Source organism: Solanum tuberosum, unplaced genomic scaffold (assembly GCF_000226075.1).
Source record: "Solanum tuberosum cultivar DM 1-3 516 R44 unplaced genomic scaffold, SolTub_3.0 scf00324, whole genome shotgun sequence".
Lineage (NCBI taxonomy): Eukaryota > Viridiplantae > Streptophyta > Magnoliopsida > Solanales > Solanaceae > Solanum > Solanum tuberosum.
Genome location: NW_006239247.1, coordinates 494661 through 510137, shown reverse-complemented (window position 1 = coordinate 510137; position 15477 = coordinate 494661). Strand labels below are relative to the sequence as shown.

The 15477-nt window shown below is 33.3% G+C and overlaps 1 protein-coding gene and 1 long non-coding RNA gene across 2 annotated transcripts; one reads left to right on the top strand and one right to left on the bottom strand.

Annotated features, from left to right (window-relative positions):
• Positions 1-5546: 5546 nt before the first annotated feature.
• Positions 5547-6007, top strand: LOC102587008 (uncharacterized). The gene is made up of 2 exons (XR_368353.2): positions 5547-5667; positions 5759-6007. It is a non-coding gene; the product is annotated as an uncharacterized lncRNA (long non-coding RNA).
• Positions 6008-7525: 1518 nt separating this feature from the next.
• On the bottom strand, positions 7526-15285 carry LOC102586665 (SEC12-like protein 1). Its single transcript, XM_006360442.2, has 10 exons — positions 15020-15285; positions 14744-14838; positions 13643-13772; positions 13462-13553; positions 12469-12565; positions 12303-12375; positions 12068-12188; positions 10087-10206; positions 8218-8288; positions 7526-8128 (listed from the first exon to the last, which is right to left on the bottom strand). Exons 1-10 carry the CDS (start codon positions 15185-15187, stop codon positions 7941-7943), a joined length of 1155 nt encoding a protein of 384 aa, XP_006360504.1. The 5' UTR covers positions 15188-15285; the 3' UTR covers positions 7526-7940.
• Between the last annotated feature and the right edge of the window lie 192 nt (positions 15286-15477).

Sequence of the window (15477 nt, the reverse complement as noted above, 5' to 3'; positions counted from 1 at the left end):
TTCAATTTTGGGTGTACACAAGTAGACACTTAAATTTGTATAAAGTTGAACAAGTAGACACACGTGTCCTACGTGACATAATATACGTATGACACCCTAAAAAATTAGTTTTTTTTTTGGTTTAACATTTACAGAAAACAAAAACATGAAAGGTCTAAATAGATTCAGTTAATCTATGACTAAATACTATAATCAAGGACAAGCATAATTATCTCCTCTCCTCAAATTCACCTAAAACTAATTCAAACCTCAAAAAAAATATCTAACCTATAAATTATGAAACAATTCAATTACATTAACACATTATACATTCAAACAACAACAATACATATATATATATATATATATATATATAATCACTTATTTTTTGTCGTAGCAAAAATAGTATGGCATCGAACAACGTCATCGTTGTTATGCTTTTCATTGCCATGGTGACGATGTTTGTTGCTTCAAATGTTGTTGTTGTTGTTGCACAAGATGAACAAGACCCGTTATATAAGGAGTGTTACGAGAATGGCATAAAACTCGAGAATGGAAAGAAGCTTGATGGCATGAAAGTCGATGAAAATGTGCAAAGAGCATGTGAAAGCATCGTCTTTGACCTAGAACATTAAGGAAGTGATACGACTATAGGGGGTTGTTCAGATGATATTTCTTAACCTTAAAGTTCGAGTCACCAAATGAAAGGAAGTGATATATATAATTTTCACTTGATGTATCTGTTATTGCCTTTTCTATATGTTGTTTGACAACCAAAGAAAATAAAATATTTATGTCACATCAAGAATAATGAAAAATTGAATTTTTATGTTACATTTAATTCCTTTTTCAGGGTACACATGATTGGATCATGAAAACAAGCAAAGCTAGCAATTTACATGAAAATCTAAATCAAATTAATCGGTTTGGTTATTTTGAATTTTAGCCCTATAAATTGGGCTTCTTTTTTCATTTTTTCTTCTTGGAAAATAAAAAGTAAACAAAATATTTCTATCAAACCCTTTTAAAAAATTTAATTTGTAATTTCATACCAGCCACAATCATATGAAAATTTAGTAAGTTTATATAAGTACAATTACAAACCATCAATATTATAATAAATGTTACAAAAATAAAATAGAGTTAAACTTGAAAGTAGAAATCTATCTCATTCCTCGAACTTTTCAAGAATGATGCTCCATTCCATATCAGATCGTCAGAAAAGTACACTACTTTTGGAGGATAAGACATACACACGTCTAACATTTTTGAAAACTCCGAGCACAATCCTTAGAAATAGTTAAGAAAAGGTTGAAGTTCAATTTTTGTAGTTGAATGATCCCATTCCAAAGATTCCCACCAATCTTTTTCACTTGAATTTATAGCAATCTCTTTTAGTGTAGAAGGAATTTTGAGTTCCTCTTCATGTGAAAAAAACAAAGGCAAATTCCTTAACTTAACACATTCCTTAATTGACACTTTCTTGATTGAATTGCACTTCATTTTTCCATTGCATATGCTTTTCAATTGTGGCAAAGACCATAAGGTTATTCTTGTCATTTTAGGAAAGACGACGATTCCATCATTTTCTTGATCTTCAATTATTTCTTCGATTTGACTACATGATAGGACATATATCCTCTCGAGATGTCTCAGGTTTGAGCATAGATCAATTGGAAGTAGCTTCTTGATGTTGTGACATCTTTCGATACGTATCATTCTAAGGAGGGAAAAAGTACCAACAAGAGGAATTGAAGGACTCAAACTTGTTTCACTTTCATCAAAAATACCAACAAAACTAGGCAATTCAAAGAGATCAAGATGCTCGAGAGAGGGGAATAAGACGGATTCTTGTCCTTGTTTTACCTTCATAAGGTACTCTAGTTTGTTGCACCAACGAACTTTGAAGTACTTCAAATCTTTTGAATCGTATAGACATGACAAGAAGTCGGAAAGACAAGTACTAAAGTTGTTGCAACTCTCAATTTTCAAGTGTTGAATGTCTTGTGGAAGCAATAGTACTTCATCTTCTTTTCCAAGTCCATAACACTTGACTAATTTATCCGAAATTCTTCCATGATTGAATTCAATTTGTGTCATTTGTCCTAAACCATCATAGTCACCTACTAGAATTCTGTAAAACACGAGGCATCCTTCGTTTTCTTGAGCTCTGATGAACCGGTTGAAGTCATGAATAGTAGAGAACCTACCTTGAAACTCTTCCAACTCGTTTAACACCTCTAGTTCCTCACCTTGAACGTCTATATGATGCGATAACACTAGGCGTTGCAGAGTTGAGAGTTGGGGCAATATACCTATTGGTATCCTCTCAAGCCAACGCATTGCATACATACTCAGGCATTTGAGGCTCAATAGAGCCTCAAGGGATTCAGGCAAAGTCTGAATCCCAGTGCCACTCAAGTCCAACTCTTGCAATAACTCGAGCTTTGCCAGAGTTGGAATTGACCTTAGATTCCAACAAAATGCAAGTAAGAGCGCGGTGAGATTCTCCAACTCGGATACAGAATCAGGCAACTTCTCAATGCAAGTGTGACTTAAATCAAGAACACGTAACGCCTTCATGTGCTCGAAGAAAGAATCTGGAATCTTCCATAAGTAATAATTTTGCTGCAACATCAATGTTGTTAGCCTTGGACACTTAGCTGATGTTCCTTCTGGTATTTCAGCTATCTGGTTCCTCATTAGAGATACCTGTAATATAATTCAAAACAAAAATTTAGACGAAAATTATAAAAAATATCCAAGATCTATCTCATCAAGTTCTATCAAGTTATGTTGCTCAGACTCTTCAAACATGTCAATAGGCACGTGTCTGATCCTGACACGCGTGCAACAACACTTTGAAGAGTTCGAGCAACATAGTATATGTAACAATACCTTGTCCAAATTTTCGATCCATTCATCCTGTTTTGGTGCATCATTAAGCTGAACTCCAGCTTTAACCATAAACATAGGATTTTCATTAGTGATCTTCAATGCCATATCTCTAATCAAACTATGCATTTTCACACTATTTACGCCACTTTCCAACAAACAAACACCTTCCAATCTGTTCAATATTTCATATCCCTCTTCAAATTCTGCCTCGCGACTCTCTTGTTCATCGATTAGTCCCTCTAAAACAAATCGAGTTATCAAATGATCTTTTGAGATTTTCTCATCTTCTGGATACAAACAACAGTACAAGAAACATTGTTGTAACTTTTCATCCTTCAATGAATTAAAACTATATAACAACATCTTCATAACATCATTGTTCTCCTCTTTAAATGATTCTTTGAACGCCTTTCTCCATTCATCAACATTACTCAATTCCAACTCTCTTAACTTTGTAGCCAATGTAACAATCCCAAATGGAAGTCCTTTTGTACAATTATTCACCATAACCTTCGCGATTCCTTCAACTTCTCGCGGAATAATCATCTCATTTCCGAGTTTTTCTATGAACAAACTCCAGGACTCCTCTGCTTCAAGTGTCTTCACTCCAAACGTCCTCTGACATCCCATTTTTCGACATGTTTCGAGTAAACAACTTGTTACTATCAACCTTCCACCTTCAATTTTTAGAGGATTACCTAACATTTTCAAAGGTACATTCTCTAACACATCATCTAGTACTAAAACAAAATCATTTTTCTCTTTGAACGATTCGTGTAACGCGATTGCCCTCTTTTCTTCATCATGTTCCTCTATAAGATCAAATCCAAGTGATTTAGCAATGTCATTTTGTAACACTTTGATGTTGCATTGTTGAGAAACATTAATCCAAATAACTTGGGATTTAGTTTTTTGTTCAACAAGGTGATTGATGAGTTTGGCTAAGGTTGTTTTTCCAACACCTTTAACTCCATATATACCAATACTTGTAATTACTTTGTCTTTCTTTAAACATCTCCAAATTCTTTCACATGTTCTTTTTGTTTCTTGACCAAATAACTTTGTTGGAAAAAATGACTCCCTTGCTTCCATTTTTTTTTCTTCTCCTAGTAAAAATCAAGAAACAAGATCAATCACATTTGCAAAAAATACACAAATAAACTTTTTGAAAAAGACAGTTCGGTACACTAAGCTTTTGTTATGTATGGGGTCTAGAAAAGGGTTGGACCACACAAGGGTTCATTGTACTTTGCATTTTGACTATTTCAACAGCTCGAACTCATGATTGTATGATCACATGCCAATAATTTTATCAGTTTCATAAATGAGGAAAGGACTTTTTTATGAACTACAAAGAGTTCTAAGTTGAGTTTAAGAGAATTATGGGAAGAGTTTAAACATAACAGTTATTGGTGGATTTCTTCCACATCAACAAGTTATTTCTATAAATATTTCAATTTTCTTACTCCAAAGTCCAAATCACTTGTTCTAATCAATATTTAATTACTTATATCAAGCATTAAAAAGGAATCTCGATGGATAAAGTATTTCGCGTTCATACAAAATTTAAGGAAGGATTGCACTTTAAAAGGTGTCAAGTAGATGGTCTACCCTTAATACAAGCATTAGTCCACGGCTCGAACCTATTGCCACATCATCTTTAGACTAAATCCTCCTTTTTATATTACTAATATATGCATAACTTACTTTGGTCTAGTTAAATCAGGTCTCAGGATTCAAGTCTTGAGAATAGATTATTTTTAATAGAAAATAGTTTATCCCCCAAATGGAATTTCCTAATGTGAATTTACATATTAGTTGAATCCCAAAATGGATATTGGACATCATGTGAGACACGAAAAAAAGGAAATATTCGGGCTATATAGCTTCAACATCCCGTTAGTAATTCATCTATCAAGCCAAAGTAAACGAGTGGAATCTAAAAAGTCAGCTGGCTGATCGTTAAATAGATACAAATAGGTGCAACATTAATTACCACTCAAATAGAGCGGCATACCAAGGAAAAAAAGCAAGGAATAAATACAAAAAAATGAAACTTTATGATAACAACATAACATACCAAGGAAAAAAAGCAAGAAATAAATATAACAAAACGAAACTTTACGAAAACAACATAACATACCAAGGGAAAAAAGCAAGAAATAAATATAATAAAATGAAACTTTACGACAGCAACACAACAAAGATGAAATTTAGACTATCTTGTAGTAAATATTAGAAGTTGCAACGTAAGATAAATTAAAGAGAGAGCACCATACCTTAAAAACTTTTATTATCTCTTTAATTCAAAATGTGAATTCAGCTATTTCTTGAGGTGCCATCATTTTTCTGAAAATTAGCCAAACACAAATCATAAAGAAAAAAAAATACTACAAAATAAATGTAAGGAATATTTGTTAAGCAAAGAGTTCAAGATCAATGATTTTATTTTTTTTACTTTTGAAAGAGAATGAAAATGAATTAATGAAAATCATGAAGCAAATAACGTTAGTTATAAACAATGTTTGTGATAAAATGCTTACCACTAAAATCAAGTGGAAAATACCAAGTCAAATATGCTTAATAAAATTATTATTATTACATTGCTTAATTAGTTAGGTACATTATAAAATAACATGTCATGGGAGTAAATGGGGAATGTGTCTAAAAGTTAGAAAATTGATGGGAGGAGTGTCTTCATGCAGGCGACAGTTAATAGATCGAAGGGGAATCGAACTGATATATCAAAAGCTGAACTCATTCAAAGAAGTTCGTATTGTCGGGTTTCAGGTTAGACGCATTCAGTCTTGTGTTCAAGTATTTGGCAGTCTAGTTTATGAGATTATCTGTGATAATATTAACGTTTTAAAACTATATCCAGGTCGCGACATGGATCTTCTTGAACTTTCTGCCTACGGCAATGTCCGTCATGGACAAGATTCTGGGGGATGTAAAATTCAATGAGTCATTTTACGACAATATACTCAAGAATGACATTGTATGCTTCCCCTTAATTATCAGTATGACAATAGTTATTCCTCTATTAAATTTGTAGCTTACAATTATTGGAAGTTTCATATGCTTGTATGCATGATTTTCTTGGGCAATAGTAATAGAGTTACATCATAAATTCTTATATATATAGGAGTTAAAGCTGCAGAGGTTTGTACATATGTAAATCAAATGGAGTCTTATTAACTATGTTATTAGGTTCATATGTACCACTGCTAAAGCACAACAAATTTCTCGCTTTCCACATTTGCCATAAAAGAGACTCAATTTAAATAGCTCAATCAATTCTGGATATGGACTTGTATAACAAAGCTGTCATTTCATCACATTGCAAAATTCATAACATTTTTTAAATTAGGCCAATTGATAGGAGTCAACTTCCACACTAATTGAGTTTTCGGACAACTAAAAAATATATGGTCAATTATTTTAGTTAGGGGTGAACAAAATTGAACCAAAAATCGCATCAAACCACAAATTGAGAAAAAAAATTCGACTAGTAGTTTGGTATTGAAGAAAAAAAAACTGACTATATTGGGTTGATTTGGTTTTAACTTTAAAAAGTTAATTTGAGACCAAACTAACTTGACATTATATATATATATATATATATATATATAATTTTTAAACTAAAAATTTTATGAACCTTTGAACATGTAGACCACTACCCATTCTTTGCACTTCCATATTGTGTTGTATAATTGGTATCCTTATTTTATTTTATTTTTATATATATAAATTAAACTTTGAGAATATTCTTGTTGGTAGATCTTTTAGGGTCTTCCCTATGTACATGTCAATATGAATGCCTAAGCAATTTTTATCGTGCCAAGATAAAGGTATAATAATTAATTCATTTGGTAGAATACTAAGAGCTCCTTTTGTATTAGCTGTCACATTTCACGTTGATCTGAGAGACCAGTGTACTTGTTTATTTTTTTGTTTAAGGTTTGAAAGGTTGAGTTTTATCTAGTTTAAATGTTCAGTTAGCAAAGTCGTAAGTAGAAGGGTCTAATTTATAATCTGAACCAAATAAAAAAGGTCCCTCAAGTCATTCCGCCTATTTAAAAACAAAAGCAGTTAATCTTATTGCAAGAATATTTATTTTTAAGGATAAAATGGAAAAAAATTAATTACTTCTACCTTAATTTTTTAAATTGATTGTATTTTGAGACGAACATTATTAGTAATCTTGACAACTAATATGAGACGGAAAGAGTACTAAAGTATTTGAAAATCAAATGTCCATTACAATTGGTACACTTATACTCTCTATGTTCTATAATATTTGTCAACAGTATTAAAGATGTTCGTTTCAAATATTGGTTAATTTACGAAATTAAGATATAATTAATTAGTACTACTTTTTTCAATTTTCCTCTTAATATTAATTATTTTTGAAAATAGATAATATTGGTTACATTAAAAAGTGTTGGAAAATTAACAATAAAATCAAGAAAATATGATACTACTAATATGAAATGGAGGAAGTATTTAATCAACCTAGCATAATTCCCTTGCAGGAGTGTACAAAACTTAAATTTTCGAAATAAATACTTCTAATAACAACTTATTTCCAAGACAAATTCTTATCAACCATTAGTACAAGAAAAATGAGAAGACAAAAAGACATTCCTCAAATCAACAACTACAACATACCCGATTTAATCTCACAAATGGAGTCTAGAGCAGGTGAAGTGTACGTAGACCTTACATCCTACCTTAGTAGTATAGAGAAGTTGTTTCCGATAAACCTAACCCTCAGCTCAAGGAGGCATGTTTCATAGCACAACAAAAGATCAACATTACAAGAAACTTGCCACACTAAAACAACCTACAGTATGCTGCATCAAATTTTTCTAGTGGTATAAAATAAATCTTAAGAGAGTGATATCAACATCCAAAAAAGGCAATATTAGCCTCATATTTTTAACATTCATCAGTTAGAAGGTATACATACTAAAAGCTTAGTAAAATGCCTCCAAAAACTAGACTTATTTCATAATCTTTCTTCAGTCCTGCCATCCGACGAAAAAAACTACGACAGCAGCTTACAAATCTACAGGTCCAAAGCTGCTCCATTGTTCTTCAGATGTTGCATCAACATGGAGAGTCTCAATCTTTGGTCTTGTAGATGGATCAGGGAAGTTCCAGAAAGAATCAGAATTCTCGAAGAACACGTAAAATAGAATAGCTGATGCCAAAAACAATCCCAAGAGTAATAGATAAATCTGCCACTCTGCAATTGAAGAGATAGGGAGAAAAAAGTCAATCTTGGAGTAAAATGCACGCGATTGTCTCTACACACAGAAAAAAAAAGAGACGGACCTTTCCAATCGGTTGGGACATTTAATTTAGTCACCATTACTCCCCATTGAGAGGAAGTGGTAAGAGCAACCCTGCCAAAATGTGCACCAATGTGGACTAGTAAGCAGACAGAATAGGAGCTTTGATTCTTAAAGAACAGTTGATGAGAAAGATTACGATGACATTAGTAGACACAAGGTTTCAACTTTGAAGAGCGCAAATATAGGCAACAACTAGTGAAGAGAAATTATTATTAGGAAATCATGTCATCAGGTATCACAGAGACCTAGCACCTAAGACGTAGAACAATAACAACTTGGTGGCGTAATCTTTGGCTGCAAAATGTACACTATGAATGAGTGTATACTAAATCAGCTATTTGGTTAGTTATTTAGTTGCTAAGGCATATATATATACGGTTTACTAAATAGTTTTAGATGTCCTTTTGCCTATTATATGTGAGTTGAATTTTGTTTTACTTTCCTTTTTTTGCGTAGGTTTGTCTGCTCCACATTTTTCATATGTGAAGAATATAGATCCAGGTCTACCATTGTTTTTGTTCAACTACAGCAATCGGGGGCTTCATGGTATCTATGAAGCTGCAAGCTCGGGAAAAATGAATATCAATTCACATGGTTGGATGTTAGACGGTTCTGGAAGAACTGAATATCCTACACAGGTTTATGTCATGTTTCCTTCATATGTGATTTATTTGGTTGTGTTAATGCTTTCTTTTTTATGTTTTCTTGTTTATAAATGAAGGTTCAGAAGCGTCTGTGTCTGCACTGCAAACCATTGATGAAAACTTTGTTTAAGCCTATAATTCAGGATAACTATTACAATGATCAGCATCATTTCATGTTTGAGCTAGATCGTGTTCAAGCGGCTAATTTGATATCCAAGTTCTCATCTTGTGTATTGGCTCAATACACAAGAACAGAACTTGGAGATCAAATTAGTAGTTTGAACATGATCTAGCTCAAACATGGAAATGATGCTAATCATTGCAATAATTATCCTGGATTATAAGCTTAAATAGAGTTCCCACCAATGGTTTGCATTGCAGACGCAGACGTAGACGTATCTGAACCTTCATTTATAAATAGAAAGCATATAAAGGAAAACATCAACACAACCAAATAAACCAAATATGAAGAAAATATGACATAAAACCTGTGCAAGAAATTCAGTTCTTCCAGAACCATCTAACGTCCAACCATAAGGATTGATATTCATTTTTCCCGAACTTGCAGCTTCATACATATCATAAAGCTCCCGATTGTTGTAGTTGAACAAAAACAACAATAGACCTGGCTCTATGTTCTTCACATATGAAAAATGTGGAGCAACCAAACCTACACTAAAAAAAGGGAAGTAAAACAAAACTTAGCTCACATATAAGCAAAAAGACATCTAAAACATATAGTAAAACCATGTATATATGTGTGTGTGTGTGTGTCTTAGCAACGAAATAACTAACCAAATAGCTGATTTAGTATACACTCATTCATGGTGTACATTTTGCAGCCAAAGATCACGCCGCCAAGTTGGTTTTTAGTCAAAGTTAATTTTTGTCTTCTTCAACAATCAGTTGATGTGATTTTTGCATGCAAAAGTAGCTCATCAACTAAAGATATTCATGAAAGGTTCTTGGCATCACTAAAGTCGTATGTACTACGTACAAGACCATCACAAAAGCCTCCCTTTTCACCCTTCAGTCACGAGTTACATCTACTACAATTTCCTCTTATATCTCTCCATACATATCTTGTGGAGAAAAAAGACAAATGCTAACACTGTTTAGAATTCCGTGAAAAACATGGCTTCTAAAAGAGAAGGCATAGGCTTCAGAACAGAATCATAGAAAATTATAGCTAGAATTGCACATACCTTTCACTAGGACAAAACTCCAAAGAAGTAATATTAGTACCCAAGTGCAACCTCTTGTGCAAAGAGGAGATCTCCATCTTTGTCACATCAATAACACAGACATCACCATCTTTGCTTCCCCTGCATTTAAATGACAAGCATAGATTCAGATCAATGCATTAGCAAACTAAACGCCGCAGCAGATAGCAATGCAAATGGGGTGGTGCTGTTAAAGCCTATGCGGAATGGAGCAGGTTACAACTTATGTGGATGCAGGGGTTGTTGTGGGTTGAGATAAGATACAACTAGGTGTAAATTCTGAGGTTGAAGTTCTGAGGTTAGACATAAGCAAACAAAATTTCAAGATATAAATTCTGGCTATCATAAATCTTTTGGAATTATTAAAAATAAAAATTATTCTTAGTCAATGAAATTTTGATTTAAAAATATTATTTCTGATCAGTAAATTCTGATCTGAAACTTATTCTTTGGTTCTTTTTTATGTTTTATGTTTCTTTTTGTTTCTGATTTGTTGGATTCAGAAATGAGCACGTAAATGTACAGTCAAGTCAAAACAATAACAAAATGGAAAAGAAGTAAATAACTATCTGCTCTCCTTTTATAGTTTAGATACTAAAATTCAAATTTTCTCAGGGATAAAAAAAATCACACACTGTTTGAAAGAGCAACTCTTCTAAACTGATTGGTATAGTTATCTTTCATCATCTACATCATTTCTATCAGCTTTTAAAGAGGGAAAAGGCATAAGTACCCTACTGAACTACGACCAAAGTTCCAGGGACACTTTATCTTTACCCTATTACCACCCTATACTATTTTACCACCCTGAACTATTTTAAAGTGTAATAAACACACCCTTAAACGTAATAAGAATGATTCCACTTTTTTCTGGTGGGGAGAAGGTTTTCCCTTAATGGAGTATGTGTGTGAGGAAGAGGAAGACGATTTAGTAGAATAAATGGATGGGAAAACGTCGGAAAAAATTCATTGGCGACTTCTATACGTGGTGAGCGTGTGAAAAAATCAAATTTTAGTTCTAGAAAATGAAAAAAAAAAAAAAAAGAATTTCACTCTATTTCACAAAGAAAGAAAGGAAAATAATTAAAAAAATATCAACTTAAGTTTTAATGTTAATTAATTAAGTGTCCAAAGTAATCATATTTTAACTTTTTTTCACCCCTAACATGCCTCCGAGTGAGTGAGCACACTCTTTGTACCACCTCAACACTGAAGGGTGTATTTATAACACTTTAAAATCGTTCAAAGGGGTAATAGGACCCCCGTAAAGGAAAGGTGTGTTCCTGGAACTTCGGTCATAGTTTGTTTTGTGTTGTGGTTACGGAAGAAAAAAAAAAGGCAAGTGAATCTAATTTGAAAAGCTAAAATAAATAATATTACCTATTATATGACAATAATTTTGTATTACCTAAATATAAAAAAATGGAGAAATAAAATCTTCAGTGGGAAGAGGCGAGTTGAAAATTAAGTGGGTTAAAGGTTCAACCCCCGCCTCATTGCCACCCCTAGCTGTAGAACAACAAAAGCCATGTATGGGAGGGGAAACATTCATCAAAATGAAGACAAGTCAAGAGTAGCAAAAGAACTTAATTCATGCAAAAAGTTCAAATAAAGTCATGGTGTTTTTGAAAGATGAGAACACTTCAAATTAATTTGATGGAATCTTGTACCAACTCCAACTGGAAGGGGAAGAGGAACCAGATGCTACTCTGTTTTAGGTCCCCTTCATGCCTCATTTTGGCCTATCTCATCACGAAACTTCAAATGTCAAATCAACTCAATGATTTATTCAACATCCATGTAAAAAAAATACTTTAAAGAAGATTCACTATTGCAAAATCGATGTCAAATTCCATTCTTTAGCTTCAACAGTGCATATCTAAGGAAAGTATTGGACAGTAAAGATGTAGATGGTAATTGAAATTCAACATTACTAGGAGACACAAAAGGATAAAGATCTTACAATGCGAGATATTTCCCATCCAAACTTATTGTCATAATGGAAGCTGGCTTATTATAAAGGCTTTTATGTCCAATTTTCTTCCATGTACTGATGTCCCAAACCGCAATCAATGTCTTATTGCCTGTTTTATTGACACAAATTTGGATAGTTACACAATGTTTTCAATAAGAAAAATTACGCAATCTCAATTTAATAACTTCATTAACTAAAGCCAGACTTTATTCTTTTAGAATACCTTTCTGAACAGTAGTGAACAAAAACGGTTTTGTTCCATCTTTAGAGAATCTGCAGAGCTCAATATTCTCATCCTGCAAATGTGGAAGACAGGATATTATAACATCAACATAAAAATGGATAACCAATTGTCTAACAGGTAAGACGTCATATTATTCAGAACTTACTGCGTTTCGTGACAAAGTTACTGGAACACCGTCCCTTGTGTTCCATATTCTGGCGGCACCATCTGTGGACGTGGAAGCTAAGAACTCTGAATCTAAGCTGTATATATATAAAAATAGGAAAAGACATTAAAATCTTGGTCAAGAAAATCATAGGAACAATAATTCTTAAGATTCCACAATCCATGGATTAAGTATCATTTCTGCAACTGCAATAAGAGGCACAGTATATTCAAGACTCTTAAATCTTTTGAAACTTTTTTTCTAGGAAGATTTCATGATCATATCAAAAATCAGATTCACAATTCAAAACTCAAAGAGTATAGCATGAATGCAAATCCATGCATAAATGCATGTATTATGGTTTCTTGATCGGGAATGTATCGTTCTTGAAATATCAACATGTTTAGTTCTTCTATGACATTTCTCACTTCTTAAATATAACCAATAACAGATAAAGTAAAATTCTGTATACAAATTCAGTTAATGTAGCTTTACATCCCATAATATTCACCTCAAAGATATAATCCTGCAAATTAGGTCACCGTTCGTCTCCTTATTCACTTTTAATTCCACATGAGAACAAACTACTTTAAACACTCAGATAAGATCACACAGAGCAACATCAACAATTTGACAATCTGGTGTGATGCGTAACAGATGAACCAAAAATATAAAATCCACATGGGACTATAATTGGATGAAAAAGGCATTTCATTCTGATCTTTAAAGTGAAAAATCTACATCAGAATTGTTAAAAGACACAAGACTAAGATCCTTCACTTCATTTTCCATCACTTGGTTTCTTTAGAATATAATCGACGTTTTCAGCACTAAAGTGTGAGAAATGTAAGAGAACAAGATGTATCACTAATCAACGCAAGTGCACAGACACTGAAGATTATACGTCCCCAGAGCTCATATCAGGTAAATTCTCACATATGATAAATAACGGAGGATTATGTACAACTATAATCTGAGTAAAGCTAACTATACCTGAAATCCATGTCTCTGAATGACTTGTGAGCTTTAGGTTCATCCACAATAATGCGCATGGTTGGCCACTCAAAAAGTCTAAAATGTCCATCCTTCAAGATTCAAAGTAATACAAAGTCAGGACAACAAGGCAATATCCTCGTGAAATATAAAAGACATTATCTTTCACAAAATTGCTTACAACTCCGCCTGTGGCTAATTTGGAGCCATCACCACTAAAGGCCATGCATTTTTGTGGACCAACATCTTGGATAGGAAACTCCTTGCACACAAATTTTATATTATCTTCATGACCATATAAGTCAAACAACCTGCAGGAAACAGCAAACAATATATCCCCTTCCCTGGTAAAGAAATAAATAAAAAGCAAGACAATAATCATATTGAAAACTCATGCTAGTTATCTCTATGTTCCTTTGTTGGGTGACAAACTTAATCACTAATGTGAAAGGATAACTATCGGCCAAAACAAGACCTGAATAACCTTTGCTTCAAAAAGGGGTCAGCACAACTGAAAGCTGTAAAACACATGTCCACGCCGAAACATAGTACTGCATTGAATTTATATGAAAATACATACATAATGGAATTTTTTCTTTCATCAATAGATGTAAAACCATGAATGCAACATTTAGGATCATCCAACCACTGCTACTCACATCACTAGCAGTCAGGTCTCGAGATGTTCTTACCAACATATACTAATGATGCCAAATAAAAATCTTCCCCTATTACAAATGAAACTAAAGTATTTTAACTGGTTCGCTGTCTAACATCTTTCATATCATGTTCGTGTTCGGTGACCTTCGCTGAGGTTTTTGATCTACCTCCGAAACCTAAATCCATATTTTTAAATGGCTATTGCCTAGATTAAGTCTTAAAAAAGGGGGCTGTCCGTAGAAAGAATTAACTCCAGGCAGGCATGGATTTGAGGTTCACTCAAGATCCGGCTTCCCTCTGGGGAATTAATTACATACACAAGGTTTCTAAATGGAAACATATCATAATAATACTCATCAACTAACAGTACTAGTCCTGTTCACCTACTGCACAGTAACACAATCACCAATCATATATTTCATGAATAACAACAGCAAATTCATGCATAAGTAATCTTCATTCAACATACAAACAAAGCCAAAATCAACAATTCGAAATCACAAGGCATTAAACCCATTCATACCAACTACCAAAAAAATCAATCATTTTCACAACAAAAACAGTAAAAAACCAACTTCCAGAATAACTTGAAATTAAAATCGAAAAGGGCTTCAAAATTTACTTGCAACCAGTAGTGGTGGAGCACACAAAATCATCCCCACTTGGATGTACCGCAATCCTCACTGGCTCTCCACCTTCCTCCAACACATACGTCGCCTAATAACCAATACCCACAAAAAAAAAGTTCAAATTTCACCACAATCAGCAAAAAATCACAGAAATCACAGTAAATGCAACACCCCCACAACTAAAAAATTCATCTATTTATACTAATTCCAACCTGGGTTCAGTAAACAACAAATTCAAAAATTGTTTAATGAAAACAAGAAAAGGGTACCTTAGGAGAAGAAGAAAGAGAAGTATTCTCGGAATTAAAGGAGAAAATCTCGAGCGAAGAACAAGTTCCGGTCGACTTTCCAATCACCACCAGATGCGTGTTTTCCGGCCGTTTGATCCACGATGCACACGTCACTTTCCCTTCCACAGATACATCAGCACCGTCCATTTTTTTAATCTTCAAAAACTCCACAAAACCCAAAAACCTCAAGGTAACAACAATGGCGGAAAAAAAAGTGAGTTTTTTGAGTTTCAGTGAACATTGAAATTTATAGACTTTTTTTATTTATTTATTTTTTAATATAAAGTGTGAAAATACATAAGATATGGTGGGTCCCGTAGAAAAACAGGCAAAGTGGGGCCCAGGATAAGTATTGTCAACGGATTTTTGGATATTCCAAATTAGGAACTAATAAATAATTATGTGGGAGTACTTTGGAATTAGCAAATTATAATAAA

What these genes read in the sequence shown, in the direction of transcription:
- LOC102586665 (XM_006360442.2), bottom strand. Translation starts at nt 15,187, where the DNA reads ATGGACGGTGCTGATGTATCTGTGGAAGGGAAAGTGACGTGTGCATCG. An exon ending in TCCACCACTACTGGTTGCAA is followed by an intron (nt 13,773 to 14,743) that starts GTAAATTTTGAA and finishes TGTTTCCTGCAG; the next exon opens with GTTGTTTGACTTATATGGTC. An exon ending in TGTCCCAACCGATTGGAAAG is followed by an intron (nt 8,129 to 8,217) that starts GTCCGTCTCTTT and finishes CTTCAATTGCAG; the next exon opens with AGTGGCAGATTTATCTATTA.